Here is a 20,203-nt window from a genome sequence, read left to right as displayed (position 1 = left end):
CCCCTCCTCAGTGCACAGCTCATTCCCATCTGCCTCCCGTCCCAGCTGACCCCGTGCACGGCTGGCGCCTCGCCTGTCCCCTCTCAGAACGGCCCTGGACTCCCTGCAGAGAGAAGCCGTCCCGGCCGTTCTCCCTGAACTGTTTCCCCGCAGCGCCCACGCTTCCTCGTGTGCTGGGGGCTCCTCCGTGGGCAGAGGCCACACCCGTCTAGTTCACTGCACCCCAAGGCCCAGGGGGCGCAGAGCCGGCCTCGGTCCGTCCTCACATGCCTGATGCAGCTGCACGGGCTCCCACGAACGTCAACGCTCAGAGCTTAGAGTTTTAGGTACTGCAGGCACGCGGTGATAAAAGACATTGAGGAAAAATAGTTCGGCACGTGGACAAACAAAATTCACGTAGCCCAGAGCAGACCACATTCAAAGTCCAAAGCCAAGCCCAACCTGAGAAAACAGCTGAGACCTAAGCGACCAAGAATAAATACGTTTAATATACAAACACCGTCAGTCGGAAAAAGACAAGACTCTTCCTGACTGTAGGGTGGGGCAGAGAGGTCTCTGAGTTCCCACGGTCCGTGCCCTTCTGGGTGACCTCGAGACCCCTCATCTGTGGAGGATGGAGGCACCTCCCTCACAGAGCGGTCGTGACCACGGAATTACAGGAATTACATGACGCGTGACATGGGGATATTGCCCAGACCCTGGCCCGCAGCCGGCCTGTGTCAGTGGGGACACAGGGCGGGGACACAGGGCGCAGGGCAGAAGGCGCCTCATCCCCGTGGCCTTGTTTGCAAAGCCTTAAACCAACAATGCCCAAGCTTTGCTTGGCTTAGCACTGTCATTTTTCAAAGAACTAGGCACTTCCTAGAAAGACCTAAAACCCGCTGAGCTATGTCTTTGGGACACAGCCTAGGGACCCACGGGGCTAACAGGCCCGGCTCCCTCCTTCCCGGCCCCCATTGCACGGGCCCTTCCCCCAACCCCAGCGCCCCCAGGTCTGGGCTACAAGCCACTTCTAGAAGACCACCTGCTTTCTGGGGTCCTTCCCTCCTCAGTTGCGCTCTGGGGTCCCAGTGCCCCCCGTCCCCCCACCCCCTTCCCCTGCCATTCGGCAGTCCTTTGAAAGCCAACTGTCCCCCAGCTGCCAGCTGCTGGGCGCCTGTGGGAAGCAGGTGTCGGGGGAAGACAGGACTCCCCCAGGCACACATCAGCGGTCCCTTCCTCCGCCATCAACTGTCAACAAAGCCTTCACCCGTGTGCTGATAAAATCCCCAGCTCGGGAACAGAATGAACCTGAAGGGAGCTCCATGCCCCCTGGGACAGGGACGGGGACGGGACGGGGACGGGACGGGGACGGGGACGGGACGCCCTACCCGCGGGGATGATGCCGATCCGGAGTGGGCTAGGCACCAGGGCTGCCCGGGGCTGGTTCTGGTCCACGCCGGCGTTCCTCTGCGTCCTGCCAATCAGGCCGTGCAAGACCTCACTGAACATGCCGTCTCCACCAACGCAGACGATCCTGCAGGGGACACGGGCGTTAGGGTCCCTTCTGCTGTCCCCGCAACGCCGTGCTCTCCACTGCTCAGAAAAAGTTAATCCGCATATGCAGGTAGTAAGACGGAGAAGGAAAACGGTCCACGGTTGTCTCCCAGACGCAGGAGAAGGTGTGATGGAAATTTTCTGCAGTTTCTGGTTTTCTATAGGAAGCAGGTTTACTTTGACAATCAGGAAAAGCAAGGGCAGGGAGCGGACAAAACTAAGACAGGTGGGGAGGGCCTGAAAGGAACCTTACTCACCCGTCGTATTTATCTATGTTGATCTCGTATAAGCTCTCCTTGGCCTGATTAGCACGTTCGGTGACTACGGGGAAAAGATAGTATTTCATTGTACGGTTTACGTTCGAATCTGAGAGTCTGAGTTAACATAAGAGGCAAGCAAATCATTCTTTTAAAATGAGGTCCTAGAACATCCTCAGGGGGATGGAGTGGGGGTGGGCGCCGAGTCCAGGTGGAAGCAACCCTTGTTCAGGACGCATTCCTCCGGGGGAGACGCCACCTTCTTGGCATCTAATTGCCAACAAATGGTAACTTTTTGGAAAGAGATTTTACAGCTTTTCCTTATTATCCAAGTTAGTTTGAAATTTTAGAAAATACCAAGACATAAAAGAAAAGAAAAAAGAAAAGAAAAGAAAAGAAAAGAAAAGAAAAGAAAAGAAAAGAAAACGTCAGCCCATATCTATATACTCAACGTAAGACACAAAGACACAACTGAAATTCCGCTGTGCGCGCAGACTTATACCCCGGTGTTCCCGGCCCTGACCGTTTTCTTAAGTGAAAAGCTCTCCGTAAAGACCACGTTAAAGGTCCACCCTCTGTCCCTTCCGTTTCGCCACACTCGGGCAGTGGTACCTCCACGTTTCCTGTCAGCGGGCATTTACGCGGTCTCAGTGTGCTGCTCTTACGGGACGTGGCAGTGCACGCGTGGGCACTTCTGTGCATCCGACTGCCGTCCTGGGGAGGACTCACATCTGGGCTCCTCACAGACCCCCTAATTTGTAAGGCTCTTCGCCCACACTGCCAGTGGCTCTTTAACACGCGTGTGCAGACCCCAGAGCACGGGGTCCGGAGAGGAGAACCCCGGCTTCCTGCACCTGCCCGGCGTTGAGAATCTGCACTAAAAACCACATCACGTTTCTTAAAACATCACTCATTGGTGAAATTACTTCTAAGCCTTATCGAATCACTCGTCTTTCTTCTTCCACGAATCTTCTGTCCGTGATCCTGACCCTTTTATCTTCTTAGTGTTTCTCTTCTATGCTAAGACTGGGCCAGAGAAGTATACATTCTTTGTTTTGTACTGTTCCCATTCTGGCATAGAAAACAACGTGTTTTATTTTGTTTAAAATAATCACATGATGGGGCGCCTGGGTGGCTCAGTTGGTTAAGCGTCCGACTTCGGCTCAGGTCATGATCTCACAGTCCGTGAGTTCGAGCCCCGCGTCGGGCTCTGTGCTGACAGCTCGGAGCCTGCAGCCTGCTTCGGGTTCTGTGCCTCCCTCTCTCTGCCCCTCCCCCGCTCCTGCTCTGTCTCTCAAAAATAAACATTAAAAAACAATTAAAGCAAAAATAAATAAAATTTTAGTAAGTTTTTGTTTTCTTTTTAAGTGTGGAGGGGCGCCTGGGTGGCTCAGTCGGTTAAGCGTTTGACTTCAGCTCAGGTCATGATCTCATGGTCTGTGAGTCTGAGACCCACGTTGGGCTCTGTGCTGACAGCTCGGAGCCTGGCGCCTGCTTCGAGTTCCGGGCCTCCCTCTCTCTCTGCCCCTCCCCCACTCATGCTCACTCGCGCTCTGTCAAAAATAAATAAACATTTAAAAAAATTAAAAATAAATAAATAAAATAATCACATAAGATAAAAATCTTGTCTAGAATCATTCTCAAACACGCCTACGTATTTAACGGAGAATTTATACCTTACCGATTATTTCGGTGGTGATGGACGCTAAGGTAAACAGTGGGGCCACTTTCCTTTCATATATCCGCTTGCCTTGTCCTTTCCCTCCAAACGGATTAATAAACACCAGTAAATGCTTTGGTCTGGATGCTACAAGACAACAACAATACGTAAATCACAACGGGTGTGGCAAATACTCTCTCCGAAGTACTGTGTTACTGAACAAAATCAAACCACGATGGTGTGAGAACTCTGAGCAGTACTGTCTGGGAGAAAGTATTTTTAAGTCAAAGAACAGCACGGAAGGGCTTCTTCATCTACGAGCAGGGAGAAGGGCCGGCCTGTGAGAATGGGCAGAAGCTGTGCACATCTGTAAGGTTTCCCAGAAGCCCCCAGAACTCAGAATTCCGGAAGGCAGCAGCAGCCTTGCCTGCTTCATGTTCAGGAACGTGGGTCTGCAGAGAACAAGAAGAAACGGATATACGGAACAGAGCGCCAGGGGAGACAGACAGACCGACAGGCACAGACAGAGCCTGACATGTAGTCCGTGGAGACGGACAGACGGCGAGACACAGACAACAACCCCCCGGTCCCTGGTTCCAGTCCCGTCCAGAGAACCTCCCCATGTGGGTCACGCCTGTGCTCTTACAACAGCTCCCACATTTCCGTTGGGGTCCGTTCAAACAGATTGTGATACTTAAAAACCCAACTTTACTAACAAATCAATCAACGTGGCAAGAAAGTATATATGCCCAAGAAAACTGAAAACCTAAGTCCCCACAAAATCCTGCACACAGATGTTCCCAGCGGGGCCATTCACAACAGCCCCGAGCAGAAATACCCCAAACGCCCGTCGACTGACGACTGACACACCAGTGGTCCAGCTGCACAATGGAATGCTACTCGGCCATAAAAAGGCACAAACCGCTGGCATATTTGCCAGCACGGACACATCTCTAACTCATTACGCGGAGAGCCCGAAGCCCTCAAAAGGCCCCCGTCACACGACTCCATTCAGAGTGATCCTCTCTGCACTGATGGGAAGGATCGTCAGAAGACTCTGGGGTGACGTGAGTCTCACAGGGAGGGGTGTGGGGTACACGGCACCTGTATGTATGTGTCAACGTCATGGATTTAAACTCACGGTCTGTCCGTCTCGCTGTACGGAAATTCTAGCTCAGAACTGTAAACAAATGTTCATCTCTAATTAGTGAGGCGCCCGCTGAAGTGTTTAAAGGTGAAGCACCCCACGTCCATCACTTAACTCTGAAACTCAGCGAAGAACACTATTAACTACTGGATAGATCCACAGACATCGACAAAGCAGATACAGCAACATGTTAACCACTGTAGAATCGAGGCTTTGGATATGTGTGCATTCACTGTACAATTAATTCTTGCAATTTTTCCCTTCTGTATGCTTGAAAATCTTCATAATAAAATACTGGGCGGGGGGGGGGATAACACACAGTAGAGAAAATCAACAAAGTCAGAAGTTGGTTCTTTGAAGAGATTCATGAAATTGGTATTCCTTAATAAAGCTGATAAAGAAAAAGGGAGAAGAGATAAACTATTAATTACCAAGAGCAAGAAAGGGAACATTATTCCAGAATCTGCACATATTACAGAGAAAGTGAAAGGATTATGAATAAACTTATAAATTTGGATAGACAAATTTTCTGAAAACAAATACAATTTACCAAAGCTGGCAGAAGCAATAGAAAAATCTGACGAGTCTGATATTTAATAAAGAAACCAAAGTCATTAATGAAAACCTCCCAAAGAAAGCCCAGGCCCAGAGGGCTCACCAGTGAATCCTTCCAAGATTTTAGGGAAGACCATAGTCCCCAGAATCACATAAACTCTTGCACAGAAGGACCGAGCACCTCCCAGCTCCCCGCACGGGGCCACCAATGCCTGACAGCGAAACCAGACAAGGGCGTGGTCAGAGGGGAGCTATGGGTCGATGTCTCCCCTCAGCCGAGGCGTAGAAATCCTAAACCAAGTATCAGCAAGTCAACTCCAGAAATACATAGAAAAAGAGTAACACGTCATGACCAACTTGGATTTCATAGGAATACAAAGGCATCTGTACAAAGAGAAACCAATGTACTTAACACACGGACTCCGAAAGGAGACAACCACACAGGCACCCCAACAGATGCAGAAAAAGCATTCATCAAATTTATCAGTTAGTTATGGCTGAAGGAAAAACAAACTCCTAAAACTAGGAATTTGAAAAGAACGTCCTTTATATGTTTTTACCTGTTTTTAATTCTTTTTTCATTTTTACTTTTTAAGAAATCTCTGCACCCAATGTGGGGCTCAAACTCATGACCCCGAGATCAGCAGTTGCCGGCTCCGCCGGCTGAGCCAGCCAGGCGCCCCTTTAATATGTTTTTTTAAAAATCTATGAAAAACCTAAGAAACATCATCCTTGACAGTGAAATGTCGGAAACGGCCCCGAGAACAGGACTGAGACGACCCTCCCCACGCTGGGATCCGCACCAGGGCAAAACTGTGAGAAAGAGAACCAAGACGGATGAATGAGAAGGGTCATTACTCACAGCTGACACGATCGCGTTTGAAGAAAATCCAAAAGAACCATCAATCTATTAAAAAGTGGACTTAGCAACGTCACTGGACACAAAGTGGAAAGCCATTCAAGTTCTGCACACACGAGCCAAGTTCGTGGAGAACAACATGGCGGTTCATGGCGCGTGGGGGGAGGGACGCTCCTTCCCTCAACGGCATGGGGTCGAGCAGACATCTGTGTTTATTTTTTTTATTTTTTAAATTTTTTTTTTCAACGTTTTTTATTTATTTTTGGGACAGAGAGAGACAGAGCATGAACGGGGGAGGGGCAGAGAGAGAGGGAGACGCAGACTCGGAAACAGGCTCCAGGCTCCGAGCCGTCAGCCCAGAGCCCGACGCGGGGCTCGAACTCACGGACCGCGAGATCGTGACCTGGCTGAAGTCGGACGCTTAACCGACGGCGCCACCCAGGCGCCCCGAGACATCTGTGTTTAAGTAAACCCTGACCGCTCACCTAACACCACACCCCCAAATCAATTCTAGGTGGATTCTAGGTCTAAATGTGAAAGGTAAAACAAGGTTCTGAGGAGAAAGCATCTTCATGGGTCTGGAGTGGACAAAGATGTCAAATAGGACCCAAACTAACCATAGAGCAAAACAAAACAAAAAGATAAATAGATCTACATTAAAATGAAGGATGTCTGGGGCACCCGGGGGCTCAGTCGGTTACCCGTCCGACTCTGATCTCAGCTCGGGTCTTGATCTCACGGTTGGTGAGTTCGAGCCCCATGTTGGGCTCCATGCTGGGATGAAGCCTACTTAAAAAAAGAAAAAAAAAAAAAAAAAGGATGTCTGTCCATCAACAGACACCAGTAAGAGACTAAAAAGGCAAGCCACAGAATGAGAAATGATGTCAGTAATTCATAAATCGAATAAAAGATTTGGATCCATGATATACAAAGAATATCCATGTAACATTAAGAAAAGACAGATAAGCCAACAGAAAAGTGGACAAGAGACCCAAACAGCAGACTCCTTACGAAAGGGGATTTCCGAATGGCCCAGAAACACAGGAGCGTGCTTCTCAGCCTCTTTAGCTATCAGGGAAATGTAAATTAACCCCGTAACGCAAGACTCGTAACACCCACCCAAACAGCTACAATTATTAAGGTGTGGGCAAGACTCGGGGCAACCAGGACTCTCATATTCCGCTGGCGGGAGCGTCGCCGTCTGACGCTGTCTACCGAGGTGGCACATACGCCCCGGGGGCCACTCGAACCACCAACTCCACTCCCGCACGCAGCCAACGGACACGCAGGCATGTGTCCACACAAGACACGCACCAGAACGTTCAGAACATACAGGATTGTCTGCAACGGCCCACACCGGGGAGCTAGCTCTCCCAGCGACCTGCCACAGTAAAATGGATGAGTAAGTGGTCGGACACGGAGGGCCACGCCATCAAGAGAACGAGCAGCTGACACCGCACGCACAGCGTGGGGAAGCTTCACAAACGGACACTGAGCCAGCCAGCCAGACACAGGAGCTCTGCAGAGCACGGTGACTCATTAGCTGAAGCCGGTCGTTCAGAAGCCAGGCAGTGATCACCCCGTGGGGGAGCGGGGGGGCGGGGGCTGTGCCTGCAGGGGGCCCAGGGAGCCCCGGCAGCTGGCGGTGTTCTGGATGTGGATGCCGGATACTTGCTCAGAGCGCCGGGTGTGTGAGAGCTCCCGGGCCACGCGCTCCGGATCTGGGCGCTTCCCTGCGTCTACACTACCTCCAATAAACACTACAACAGACGGACACAGAGTTAGTTACAGAGTAGCTGAAGTAACAGAGTCCCGGAATTCTTGTCCACACCAGCACCTGCGACGGGCGTACAACTGTGTGCGCTTTCCTACCAGTTACACGGGAAATAGGCGCCCGCCGTCCAGTCGGCGAACTTCCTCTTGGGGTCTGAACCTACAGAATCGGCCCGAGTCTACAGACTCAGAGTCTCAGGAGAGCGAGCAGAGGAAGCAGGAAGGGGGCAGCGGGGACGAGGAGGACGAGTCTGGAAAGATGGGAGGACAAGGCGGCAGACGGGCGGGGGGCAACTTCCGCGCAGACTCACACAGCGGGACGGCCCTTGTGCTGGGAGATGCGGGGAGCGGTCGGGGGTCACCGGCCCGGCAGCAGGTAAGGGAGGTCACGTCCCGCGGGATTAGATGGCGGAACGCAGAGTACCAAAGGCACCTTTTCGAGCGAGCAAGTCTCTCTGCAGCTGGCGGGCCTTCGACACATTATAATTCGCTTCTTTGATCCAGATGCCAAATGAATCAAAGAAGACCGAAAACAAACCTACCCACACACGGTTTCTCTTCTACAGTGAAAGAAAGCCTGGACCGAGCTCACAGGACGACGTGTTAAGATTATGACCAAACAGGGGCGCCTGGGTGGCGCAGTCGGTTAAGCATCCGACTTCAGCCAGGTCACGATCTCGCGGTCCGTGAGTTCGAGCCCCGCGTTGGGCTCTGGGCTGCTGGCTCGGAGCCTGGAGCCTGTTTCTGATTCTGTGTCTCCCTCTCTCTCTGCCCCTCCCCCGTTCATGCTCTGTCTCTCTCTGTCCCAAAAATAAATAAAAAACGTTGAAAAAAAAAAATTAAAAAAAAAAAAAAAAAAAAAAAAAAAAAAAAAAGATTATGACCAAACAGGACTCCAGACAGAGGAGGAGCTGGCATCTTCCGCATTCCAAGGGGCGACCGACAGGCTCGGGGCGCAGGTGTGCACAGGGGCGCCCCCACGTCCCTGGCTCACTCCCCACATCCCCCGGGAACGTAGCTATCGCCCTCCCCGCTTCCCAGAAACAGAACCTGAGGCTCAGTGGGCCAGGGGCCTGTCCCCCCCTACCCCCCCCCCCCCCCCCCCCCCCCCCGCGGCCGGTCAGGGAAGGCCATGCTTGGGGCAGCGCCCGGTGCCAGGCTGGTCCCATAACTGGTAAAACTGGTATATTTTTAAGCCACCCCAGTTCAGCCGCGCACTTGGTTACAGGAAGGTGTGCAAAAGGCAGGGAAGCAGCCACGATCACGGGGTCCCGCGCGGGCCCCGCCGACCGTGCCTCTCTCCACGTACTCAGCTTCTCCAGCAACTCCCGCAGCGTCTGCAGCCACAGGTGACACAGCGGCTCCTCAGCACAGCAGAAGGTCACCTGCGCCCACCTCCAGCGGTGACGTCGGGCCCTCTTCACGCAGTGCACTGCGGAGACAGACAGCGCGGAGGGTCGGGGGGTCACGGAGCACAGCCTCGCGCCCCGTGGGCAGCCTCGCAGCCTGGCAGGGTCCCCGTGCCGCCCCCGCCTTCCGGCCTATGTCTCAGTTCTCCTCACTCATGTTAAAAAGCGAAGAAAGGCAAAGCTGGTCAAGACGTTAATCAAAAGGAGATCTTGGGAAAAACTGCATAAGGCAGTCTCTGCGAGATCAAGCAAAGAAACACTGAATTTGTCGAGCAAGTGACGAAACCATGGCCTTTTGGGGCATGTGCGCGCGGTCCCCGGAGACGCGGGACGGATTCGCTCCATCACCTGTGAAAGCGAAGGGCTTCTCCATCTTCTGCCATTTTCCGCGGCCGTAGTGTCTGCCGTGGATGTCCGTTTCTTCGACGGTGATGATCTCAGAGACGGGCACAGAGCAGGCATCTGGAAAGACCACAGCCTCACGTCAGACGACTGCACAGAATTCACACAAACACAGAAGTCCAACCCGAAATGCTGGGAACGCTCTGCTCTCACATTCTCATTAGAAATCCAGGAGTGAAGAAAAGAATCCTACTGTAGGTTTTGAGTCCGCGCTAACTGCGGGGGGTCGACGTTACCAGAGGGTGGGGTGGTTCACCCAACTGAATGGAGACCGCCAACTTTCCAAATGATTTCCTCCGCTGCCTTCCCCGGCTGGAGACCGTGCTAAACTCGGGAAAAGAGTCTCGAGACACAGTGTCCTTAGTGTGGCTCAGAGGTCCAACTAGGGAGGAAGCACATGGCAGGAGCCAGGACACCGGGGGTGCCTAGAGGGTGAGGGCCCCGGGGAAGCCGAGGCGGGGGGAGGGTGGGGGCTCTGGAAAGGCCTGGGGGGTCCAACCGGGTGCGGGAGGGGGACCCCTGGGTGGGCCTGCGGAGGACAGCGGCGGATGCTGTCCACCGTGGGAACCCCAGGGAGAGGCCGCCTCCAGGTAAAGGGCCCAGGAAAGCCAGACATGAACACAGCGGTGGCGGGGGGGGGGGGGGGGGGGGGGGGGAGGGGGCAGGGGGAGAGGGCAGGCGGTAACAGAAACCAGAGCCTGGGACACTGGGAGGCCAAGGCCCAGGACAGCAGGCCCTGGTCTGAAAGACCACAGCCTCCGTTCCGGAAGCTCCTCCGTGAACTGCTGTTAAGATTTACCAGCAAGAACGTTATCATCTGCGGTTTGGTCCCAGCGTGGCTATGAGACCTGCAATCTAGCCGAAGCGCTATAATTTCTCTAACAGCCATGTGAGTGGTGCTGCTCTGACACCCCAGGACCTTTACATCGTTGTGAAGTCCTTGCCCTCAGGGATCGGGGTGTAAGACCAGGGAAGGCAGCGTCTGGATGGGCTGGGGCCCCTTGAGAAGCCTTGGGGGGCTGGCAGGGCCGGTCCCCAGTGGGGTCAGAGTGGCCAGGACCACGGGGAAGGGACACTCTTGCAGAGGAACCAGAGGTGGGGCCTCAGAGGGCGGCGTGGGCTCAAGGTGCCCACCAGGCCCCGCTCCCGGACACGGGGGGTGAGCGGGGTGCAGCTCAGGTCGCAGCCCTCAGCGACGCCTGTCGCCCCGGCCTCCCTGCAGGGCACCCTGCGCTCACCCTGCCTTGGCCGGAAGCTGTGGCTCTCTCCTCCCCACTCCCCCCTGCCCCTGCTGTGGTCGGCGTCTGCTCAGGGCAGGGCAACACCTCCCTGCTCATCCCACAGCCTGCCTCTCCACGTCCTCCTGCCTTCCAGCCCCGCCCCGCCCGGCACCGGGCACCCACCTCCCACGACAGGAGTGTCTGGGGTCCAGCTCTGCACGGGGGACAGGCCGGGCCCACGCAGGGAGGAGTCGGGGGCTCACCACTCACGACCGAACGCTCACACGGCGGTCTTCTGAGACCACCGAGAACAAACATCAGGACCTCCCCCCCCCCCCCCCCCCCGCACAGTCACTGCGCTCAGGCCCGTCTGGTAAGAAACGGCAGAGAGGAAACTATACGAAGCTAAGTGCGCACAGTAATTCGGACTGACGCGCTTCTTGACGTTCGAACAAACGGCTGACCGACTTAAGAAAGTGCACAACAGATGAAGACAACAGTCATGTCATGCTGGTGAATTAGTAAAAGTTACAAATGACTCACGGGAGAACCCACTGAAAGGAGTCTACACATTAATAATTCCTAATCCTGCCGGATTGGTTTCACAGACCCGGGGGACCACAGGAGGGCGGGCGAGACGTCGCAAACGCCACCCCACGCTCAGCTGCGCCGGCCTCTCGAGTCCCGCAGGCGGGGTCACGAGCCCGCTACGCCCCACGCACCAATGACAGGACCTCGGCTCTGACAAACCCCATGGGCACCACGTACGGTCCCCGCCACAGGCCCCACCCCGCCCTCCTACAGAGTGCAGGGGAGACGACAGAGGGCACGCCGTGCTGACGTCGGGGCCGATGTGCAGAGCAGGGGTGCCCAGGGCAGGGCTCAGGGTCTGAACAGACACTGGAATGGGGCCAGGATGCGCAACTCAGAAGGTGGCCTGGGAGAGAAGCAGGAGCCGAGGGGGAGGGGAGGGGAGGGACGGAGGGATGCACAGAGGGACAGGGAGCTTGTGCCTCCGAGGCTGGTGGGGCTCTCACTCGGGTGCGCTGGAGCTCAGAGGGCTCTGAGCAAAGGGAGACCTCGTCTGACGTGGCTCTGCTCCTGGGTAACTGAAATGTGGGGGAGAGGCCAAGGGACAGGACACAAGGGAGCCTTTGGGACGAACCTCCGTGTCCTCTGCTACATTAAGCCTAGTTGCCCGTTCCCTGGGTGAGAACAAGACAGAACTATGAAAGCAGGACCTGCTGTTTCCCCCGAGTATTGTTCTCACACGGAGCACAGAGGAGTAAACAGAACCATCTTCTCCAAAGAGGGACCAAGACCAACGGAGAAGTAAAAATCCCTGTTATCAGGGAGCCTGGGCGGCTCAGACCGTTGAGCATCCGACTTCAGCTCAGGTCATGATGTCACAGTTCATGAGTTCGAGCTCTGCATCGGGCTCGCTGCTGTCAGCATGGAGTCTGCTTGGGATCCTCTGTCCCCCTCTCTCTGCCCCTCCCCTGCTCATTCTCTCTCTCTCTCTCTCTCTCTCTCCCCCTCTCTCAAAACTAAATAACATGTTAAAAAACCAAACCAAGCCAAACCCTGTTGTCTGCACACTTCACTGAGGATTGTCAGTAACGGAGTACTGGGTCTGGCCTAGAGGCTGCCCCTCGTGGGAACCCAGGAAGTAGGGCCTGGTGGCCATGGCCGTGGACCCGGAGGGCGGGCTCTGCCTGGCTACCCGGCCCTGCCAGTGACCACGTTAAGCTGGTAGCGTTTCACGACCGTTCGTGAGTGAGGATGACATCATCAGACCCCTAGGGATTTAGGAGGTTAAGTAAGATCAGGGGTGAGAAGGGCTCCCGTCCCCTCCTCTGTGCTCAGCTGAGGACCTGCACTGAAACGCCCTCAACGCAGTGGCCCCCGTTTCTTTTCTAGTTCGATGCACAGGTGTGAACCACGGGCCGGAGGCTCTGTTCTTTAAAACTTTCATCTCTAGTTAGGAGGCGAAGGACTCCATCAAGAGTCTGAGAAAACGGACAGCACGTCCCTGCAGGACACAGAAAATGTCACCCGGCTTCCGTCCGTCTCCTCCGAGGTCAGTCCCTGGGGGCAGCAGGGGGACCACCGTGGTCCTCCGAGGGCAAAATGCCTCCACGTGCTGGCCCAGCGGGGCATCCGGGCCCAAAAGCATGTGTTGCGCGAACACGCAAAGCGCGGGCAGGAACAACAATAAATCGGCACACGTGTAACACCGGGAAGAGTGTCTTGCAAAGCTTAATGGGAATTTGGGGCACTTGTCATTTTCCACATGATGCTACCATTTCTCCAACGTTCACTTGCGCTTTGCACACTCTCCCGCTGCCTGTGAGACCAGAGAGAAAAGAACGGGCTTCTGTAAGAGTGTGCAGCAAGATGAGGTGACAGGCAGGATGAGAGTCCTGCCTCGAAGAAGGGTGATTTCCCGGCCAGACCGGACCTGGCTGGTGGCCAAGTCGCTGTGCAGCAACGTCCCCGTCAGGACTCACGAGACAAAGACGCGGGGGCCCAGGGCACATGCTGGCTCGTCCCACAGTCTGGCCTGCCCCCTGCGGCGGCCCCCCCCATCAGGGACAGTAGTCCCGCCTGACCCGGACCAGGATGTGCACTTTCCTCGCCGACTCACCAAGCATTTTCTGGGTGGAATCACCCTCAGGGTCTTACCCCTCATCACTGAGTTCTTCGAGCTGATCGTGGCCCTGTCTGCAGAGGAAGCAGTGGCCGAGGGTCACGGGAGTCAGGTTTCGCTTTATAAAAGTAACATCCTGACGCCTCCTTTTAAAAACTTTTGAATGGGGCTGCCTGACTGGCTCAGCTGGTTAAACGTCTGACTTCGGCTCAGGTCATAACCTCACGGTTTGTGAGTTCCAGTCCCGCGTCAGGCTCTGCACTGTCAGTGCTGATCCGGCTTTAAATTTTTTCTCTCCTTGTCTCTCTGCCCCTCTCCTGCTCGTGTTCTCTCTCTCTCTCTCAAAAATAAATGAATAAGGGGCGCCTGGGTGGCGCAGTCGGTTAAGCGTCCGACTTCAGCCAGGTCACGATCTCGCGGTCCGTGAGTTCGAGCCCCGCGTCAGGCTCTGGGCTGAAGGCTCGGAGCCTGGAGCCTGTTTCCGATTCTGCGTCTCCCTCTCTCTCTGACCCTCCCCCGTTCATGCTCTGTCTCTCTCTGTCCCAAAAATAAATAAAAAACGTTGAAAAAAAAATTTTTTTTTAAAAATAAATGAATAAACTAAAACAAACAACAACAAAAAGCTTTTGAGTGAAACATGCTTTTGGGATAGGTATCTCCAAAGGACTAGAAGATTCTGGAAGCCACAAAACTTCCCCAGACCAGGGCTTCTCACGGGCTGTCGTGAGCTGGATCTGAGCAGCATCCCTGGGCTCTACCCAGGAATGCCAGGGGCGCCCCCAACATTGCCAGACGTGAGCCAGTGTCTCCTGGGGGCACCATCACCCGACAGGGAACCAGTGCCTTGGGGCATCAATGCGCTTAGCAATCTGTTCTTTAAACAGAAATACAGGAGGGGACAAGGGCCGGTGTTGGCAGCACAGGGGAAAGGCGGGGGCCGCTGAGCGCTCTCCTATATCACAGACCCTCATGGGGTCTCAAGTACGTGTGCGTGTGTACATCCCAGGGGAGCCTCACACACAACCTTCGAAGCCTAAACCTATCTTCTCTACTGTGCTGCCCCTTTCCAGAAACGTCCTTCCCTGCTGTGTCCCCAAGTCGGTGAAGAGTGCCCCATGCTTGTGCTCACCTGCCCAGCCATCCAGGACCCCTTGTCTCACTTCCTCTCTGCCCCGGGGTGGCTCCCTGCCTGGCCCCTCAGGCCCCCGAGGGCGCGTAGACGCAAATGTGGCCGCGGCACCGCCCCGTCCGAATCTTCGCCGGCTTCTCCCACCAGGTCAGGACCGTGTTCAGACATCCTGCTGCTCACCGTGCAGGTTCATGCAACACCCTGGACCAGGGGTGCGGCTGTCGGGGCCCCTCCACCGTCCGCCTTCCTGGCAAAGCCCACTCCCCACACCCTGCCTCCCGTCCCGGCGTCCGCACGAGGCCGAGGCAGCACATACTCAGAACGGCTGCTGGAAATGAGCACAGATCCTCCGACAGGAGCTGGAGATTTTCATCCAGAGCTCAGCCGAACCCTAAAGGAGCCGTGCAGAGACCCCACGGCGTCACGGGTCTGCTTTACAAGGCCTCTGCTGGGCTAACTCACCACACCAAGATGGTCTCTTCGTTGGTGACGCTTACAAATGCCTGAGATGGGAAAGGAAGTCCACCTGGGTGGGCACCGCCCTCTAACAGGACTGGAGCCAAAGCTGCGACCCAGCCGGGCCGATGGGCACACGGGTCCTCTGCACCCTGCTCCCGGTGGGGGGGGGGGGGGCACAGCCACCGACAGGGGCCACGGCATCTCGCGTGTTCAGGTGAGACCACACAGAAATCGGAAGCCGCCTGGGTCCACCGGGAGAGCCGGCACGTCCCGGTTCGGGGATGGTTCCCACGGCCGGTGCCATGGTGGGGCGGGGGGGGGGGGGGTCCCCTAACGTGATTAGAGAGAACTGAATGATCAAATGTCCGGGTGCCACCGGATACCTCCTGGCAGCCTGCCAACAGAGGCTGCCTGCGCAATCTTCCGTGGGCTCCCCAGGCCCCGTGGGAACTGTCTCCAGGCCGTGTGTGTGTGTGTGTGTGTGTGTGTGTGTGCAGCTGGGGGCAGGGGGACTGGAGGCCACACTGGACACAACAGCCTGCTCATCCCCCGACCTCTGGCCCTGTCTGCCCGCTCGCCACTCCCGGGGGACGCTGGGCTGTCACACGGACACACGATTTGTTCTGTGGACACGCTGTGGCTTTAGTCACTTGGTCCCACCAGCCCAGCTCTGTCCCCCTCAATTGCCCTAAACCTTCCCCAGGCCTCCTGACCTTGCCTAACCTCACACCCTCTTGCTTCAGACGGTAACAGAATGTTCCACAAAGCCATCCAGAAGACCTACCCACTCATGATGGCTTGGACATAACTTCCACGAAAATATTTTCCTGTCTCCTCAAACTGAATTTCCCAAGGATACATTGTTATGCCGCCAGACAAAAAAAAGTTTCCAACAAAGGAGGCGCTGTCCCAGGGGCACGCTGAGCTGGAACCCGCATCTATGTCACAGACGCGTCCTGGGGACACCTGACCTCAGTGCCCCACAGCAGCAACTCAACAGCTGGCAGTTGAAGCGGCGTTTCCAACCTGCCAGATGAGTCAGTGATGCTCCGAGAACCTGCGTTCCGTCACGGGCGTGGCCCAATCCACATCCTGAGTCGGCGTGAAACATTTCAGAAAGAAACTTCCATCGGGCCAGCAGACAGAAAACTCGCCACGCACCCTGACATGCGGTCGGCAGCCGGCTCGTGCCAGATGCCCGCACCTGCCACTTCCCCGAGGCAGGGGCTCTGCATCCGTGCGCCCCCGTGGGGAACACTGCAAACCAGCCCCCTGGCTGTCCGTCCTGGTGCTAATGTGGTTTCAGTTAAGTCTGCTCTCGAGAAGGCTGGATTTGGATCCCAAGAGAAACAGACTGTTTTATTACCCTCCACAGATATTGCAAATTTTGAGAAAAAGACGTTCCAGTAAAGTTGATCATAAACAGAGAACTAAAGAGATGCTATTTATTAATGACAACAGACTCTCTCTCCATGGAACGGCACATGTTACTTCCGCGGTGAGAGCACTTGCAGAGAGAAAAGCCCAAGGACAGAAAGAGCCATTTGTGTTCGAAGAGTAAAGTGGAGAGATGTGGGTGACGGGTCATTAAACCCAGACGGTCACCGCGAGTTCGGGGGACAAGGGACCCAGGGCAGCGCCAGCTTTGAGGAATCAGCAGAAGAAGTATCGGCCATAGGAAATCACGATGTGATGGAAACACACGGGTTTTGCTACAAGCGTTTTCTTCCTTGTGTCCTCCCCCACCCGGGACGCCAAACTGCCAATCGGCACAGTGTCCTCCGGAGGTGTGCGACCAAGGTCTAGTTTGGCAACACCCTCAAACGCTTAGAAGTGAAATGTCAAGTCGCATCGACTTTTGCAAGGCTGTCAAAACTGAGCAAGTTCAAAATAAAGGAAAATACAGAAGAGGCACGTTTTCAACCAGATTAGAAAGAGAAAACCATACGTTTTGAATACGTATTTAGTATTTTTATTCTACGCCATTAAACATTTTATACACCGATCTCAGGACAGGACACTCACTCTACGGTCTTCTTCACTGATGATGAATTCTACCACTTGCCCAACATGACAAATTCCAAAGTAGCACAGAATGAACTTACGAGGTTGCCCTGGAGTGCGTAACCCCTAACCAGCGGGCTGGGGAGATACACACGCCCACCACGAACACGGCTACCCGCCTCACCCAGGGTTTCCCACTTCCCAGCCTAAACGCCTCCCCAGCGAGGCCCCCTCCCTTGTCCGCACACACACCCTGCCCGTGATCGCTGTGCACACACACCAAGGCATATACGCGGTCATCTCTCTGCCGCCCTGCCAGGTCACAGCTCCCTGAGGACGAGACTGCCGATGTGCCCCCACGGGTCACCCCCTCACGGGGGCCTGGCGCTGTCTCGCTGTGGGACACGGACCCACTGGCTCTACGCTGGGGGCCTGGTAACACGGCAGTGAGCCTGGTGGTTTGCGAGTGCAGTTGTGTGCTAAATGGGTACGTGCGTATAATCCCCACAACAACTCAAAGGGTAAATACGGTCCTCGCTTTTCAGACGACTCAGCAGGAGGCCTCGCCCAGGACCCTAACCCTAACCCTAACCCCAACCCCTAACCCCTAACCCCTAACCCTAACCCTAACCCTTGTCCCGGTCACAGACGGTGAGCAGCAGGCCCGGGACGAGCCACCGAAACGCTGGCCTCTGAGCCAGTCCTGCCTGCCCGCACCGGGTCCCGAAGGGCCCCCACCTCAACCCCTGGGCCCGACCCAGGCCACGAGGGGTGCAGGTGAACAGCCACAAACCACTCAGAAGTCAGCGAGGCGGCTTTTTGTTAAACAATAACTTAGCAGCCAAGTACAGCAACCTGTGTTTGCATCTTTAATTCTGAAGGACTCACGCTTCATTTGTAAGAACGTCCTTATAAATACTACACTAGGGCAGGTCATTTTGTTAGGCTTTGCACATTTCATAAATAATCCGTCTCCTCAGCTCCTGTGACCCAGAACCCGCTGGCTGCCACAAGTCCCCCCACTTGCCCTGTCAGCCCTCGGCCGGACTCCGACGCCCAGCCTCGTGCATTCAGTCCATCGTGACATCTTCTAATAATAAAAAAGCAATTCATCTCAAGGGCCACTGGTACTGGCTCAAATATTACAATGATTACAAACTGAAAAAAATGTTCTCACGCAATAAAGTCCTTTTCCAAAATGGCTTGAAATGTTGCAACCAAATCCCGGCTGAAAGTCTGGGCGCTTTGCCGATGGCGGATATGATTCCGCTGTGCCTCCCTTCACGGGGAGGGTGGCTGTGTGCTGACTGGCAGTTAACCCTCCCTTAAGGGTGATGAGCGAATGGCCACCACATTCCCAAAGCGTCACAAGCGATGCCCGGGGGACAGCCAGCCCTGTAGCATCCTGGCAGGGCCCCCAGGGACAGCCGACAGGGCTCTGCCCTCTGTCATCTCCCCTGCCAGGTCCGTTCTGTCTGTTCCACGGTGCTCACCGCAACCCGCTCGACTGGATTCGCTCCACAGTCACGACCCCGAGGAGACACCGTGCCTGCTGTCAATCAAGTTCCCGTCCCAAGTTACCAGACGAAACGGAGCCCACACAGCAGCCTCGCACCCAACAGGAGGGGGACTTCGTGTGTGTCACGAGGGTGGCCCATGTGTGTGAATGCACACACACACACATACACACACACACAGATGGGGCAGGGTCATGCCGGTTGGAGCGTCCCACTCAGTATGGCCCCCGCAGACCCCCAGGAGGCCGACGAGGGACCAGAACAAAAGCAAGTTCACAATCAAGGGCATAGCTGTGCTCCCCGGCCCCATGTCTCACACCAGGCCCCGCGCAGGAGGCCGCAGGCGGACAGGCCAGAGCAAGCCACTGCACCTGCTCTCGGCACCCAGGGAGCGGCCTGCCATCCCGGGGCAAAGTCCGAACCTGCCTGCGCTTGGGAGGGAGGCAGGTGGTGGTGAGGCCCAGGGGAAGAGTCACGGCCCATGAGCCCCCGCACGCCCACCCCGGGGAGCCCGAACAACAGGGGCCGCCCCAGGGACCGGAGCCCAGACGTCCGGGCAGGCCGCACCCGTGCCGACTCTGTGCTCGGTTGTGCACGACGTGAACACGCTTCCTTGTGACACCCACTCGGCACACGTTTGCTGAAGGAACCTGAGCTCCAGGACAGGGCGTCCGCCCACAGCTGCCACGGGGACCCAAGAATACCACGTGGACGAGTGGTCACTCTGTCCCTGGCCCTCCTGCTGCCACATCCGGGCCCGCACGCTCTCTCCGACTGTTCCACGTGTCCTGTCCCCGCACGGCTCTTCCAGACAGCGCGGTGCTCCCTGCGGGCGGAGGGTGAACGCCGCTCCACCAGGGCAAAGACCAGCCTTCCTGGGAGTCCGCGGGAGTGGGGACAGCAGCTTTCCCGGTGCCCTGTGTGCTGGCGCCTCGGGACATTCCTCAACGTCTGCTTCAGTCTGACAACGGGAGCGGGAAAGCGCCTGCTGGCACCTCCAGATAACTCGCGCCCAGGGTCACTCCGTGTCGCAGCATCTGGGGAAACGGCGTCTCGGGCGGGCCTCTAACCGAAGGGCCCTGCAGCGACCGGGCGTGGCCACCCAGAGCCAGAAGACAGCGTGCGGGTGTGACGGGGAGGAAGGGCGCAGTCACACGGAGGCCCCTGGGGAGGCAGGCCCAGATGGTTTTGCAGAGCACGGCCGCCTGCCAGCTCCGGCCTGCGGGAGCACTCCAGCGCGTGACCCTCCATGACCGCCTGGGGTGGGCACGATTACAGCCCCCGCTGGGCAGACGGGCAACGAAGAAGCAGCAGGGAGTGACCTGCTGGTGTGACCGCACGACCACGGACCCAGAGGCCTGGCTGCGAGGCTACAGACACGGCCTGGGTCCCCGGGTACCTCCGGGGGCTCTGCCCCCACCGCGGTCACCCTCCCCCCCATTCGGCACCTGCCCTCGGCACCTCTGCAAAGCTCCTCCTGACCACAGACTGTCCCCCGGCCCTGCATGGCGTCACCGGCAGCTGCACATCAGCTCAGAGCAGGGAGAGGACAGGCTTACGTGGCCTCCACGGAAGAGCGGAATGTGGATTTCTAATGGGGACAAAAAGCACGCGGAGGAAATACAG

The 20,203-nt window shown here is 56.0% G+C and overlaps 1 protein-coding gene across 1 annotated transcript in view; it reads right to left on the bottom strand.

The window, feature by feature from the left end:
• CERK (ceramide kinase) overlaps positions 1-20,203 on the bottom strand; it is a gene marked incomplete at its 5' end in the record, with an annotated part of 50,568 nt that overhangs the window by 16,086 nt on the left and 14,279 nt on the right. Inside the window, 5 exons of the mRNA XM_058682085.1 lie at positions 1,371-1,516; positions 1,794-1,857; positions 3,475-3,600; positions 9,097-9,219; positions 9,545-9,658. Coding sequence (XP_058538068.1) covers positions 1,371-1,516; positions 1,794-1,857; positions 3,475-3,600; positions 9,097-9,219; positions 9,545-9,658 — 573 coding nt within the window. The remainder of the gene's footprint in view (positions 1-1,370; positions 1,517-1,793; positions 1,858-3,474; positions 3,601-9,096; positions 9,220-9,544; positions 9,659-20,203) is intronic.

This window comes from Neofelis nebulosa, chromosome 8 (assembly GCF_028018385.1).
Source record: "Neofelis nebulosa isolate mNeoNeb1 chromosome 8, mNeoNeb1.pri, whole genome shotgun sequence".
Classification (NCBI taxonomy): domain Eukaryota; kingdom Metazoa; phylum Chordata; class Mammalia; order Carnivora; family Felidae; genus Neofelis; species Neofelis nebulosa.
This window is presented reverse-complemented; position numbering and strand designations above follow the sequence as displayed.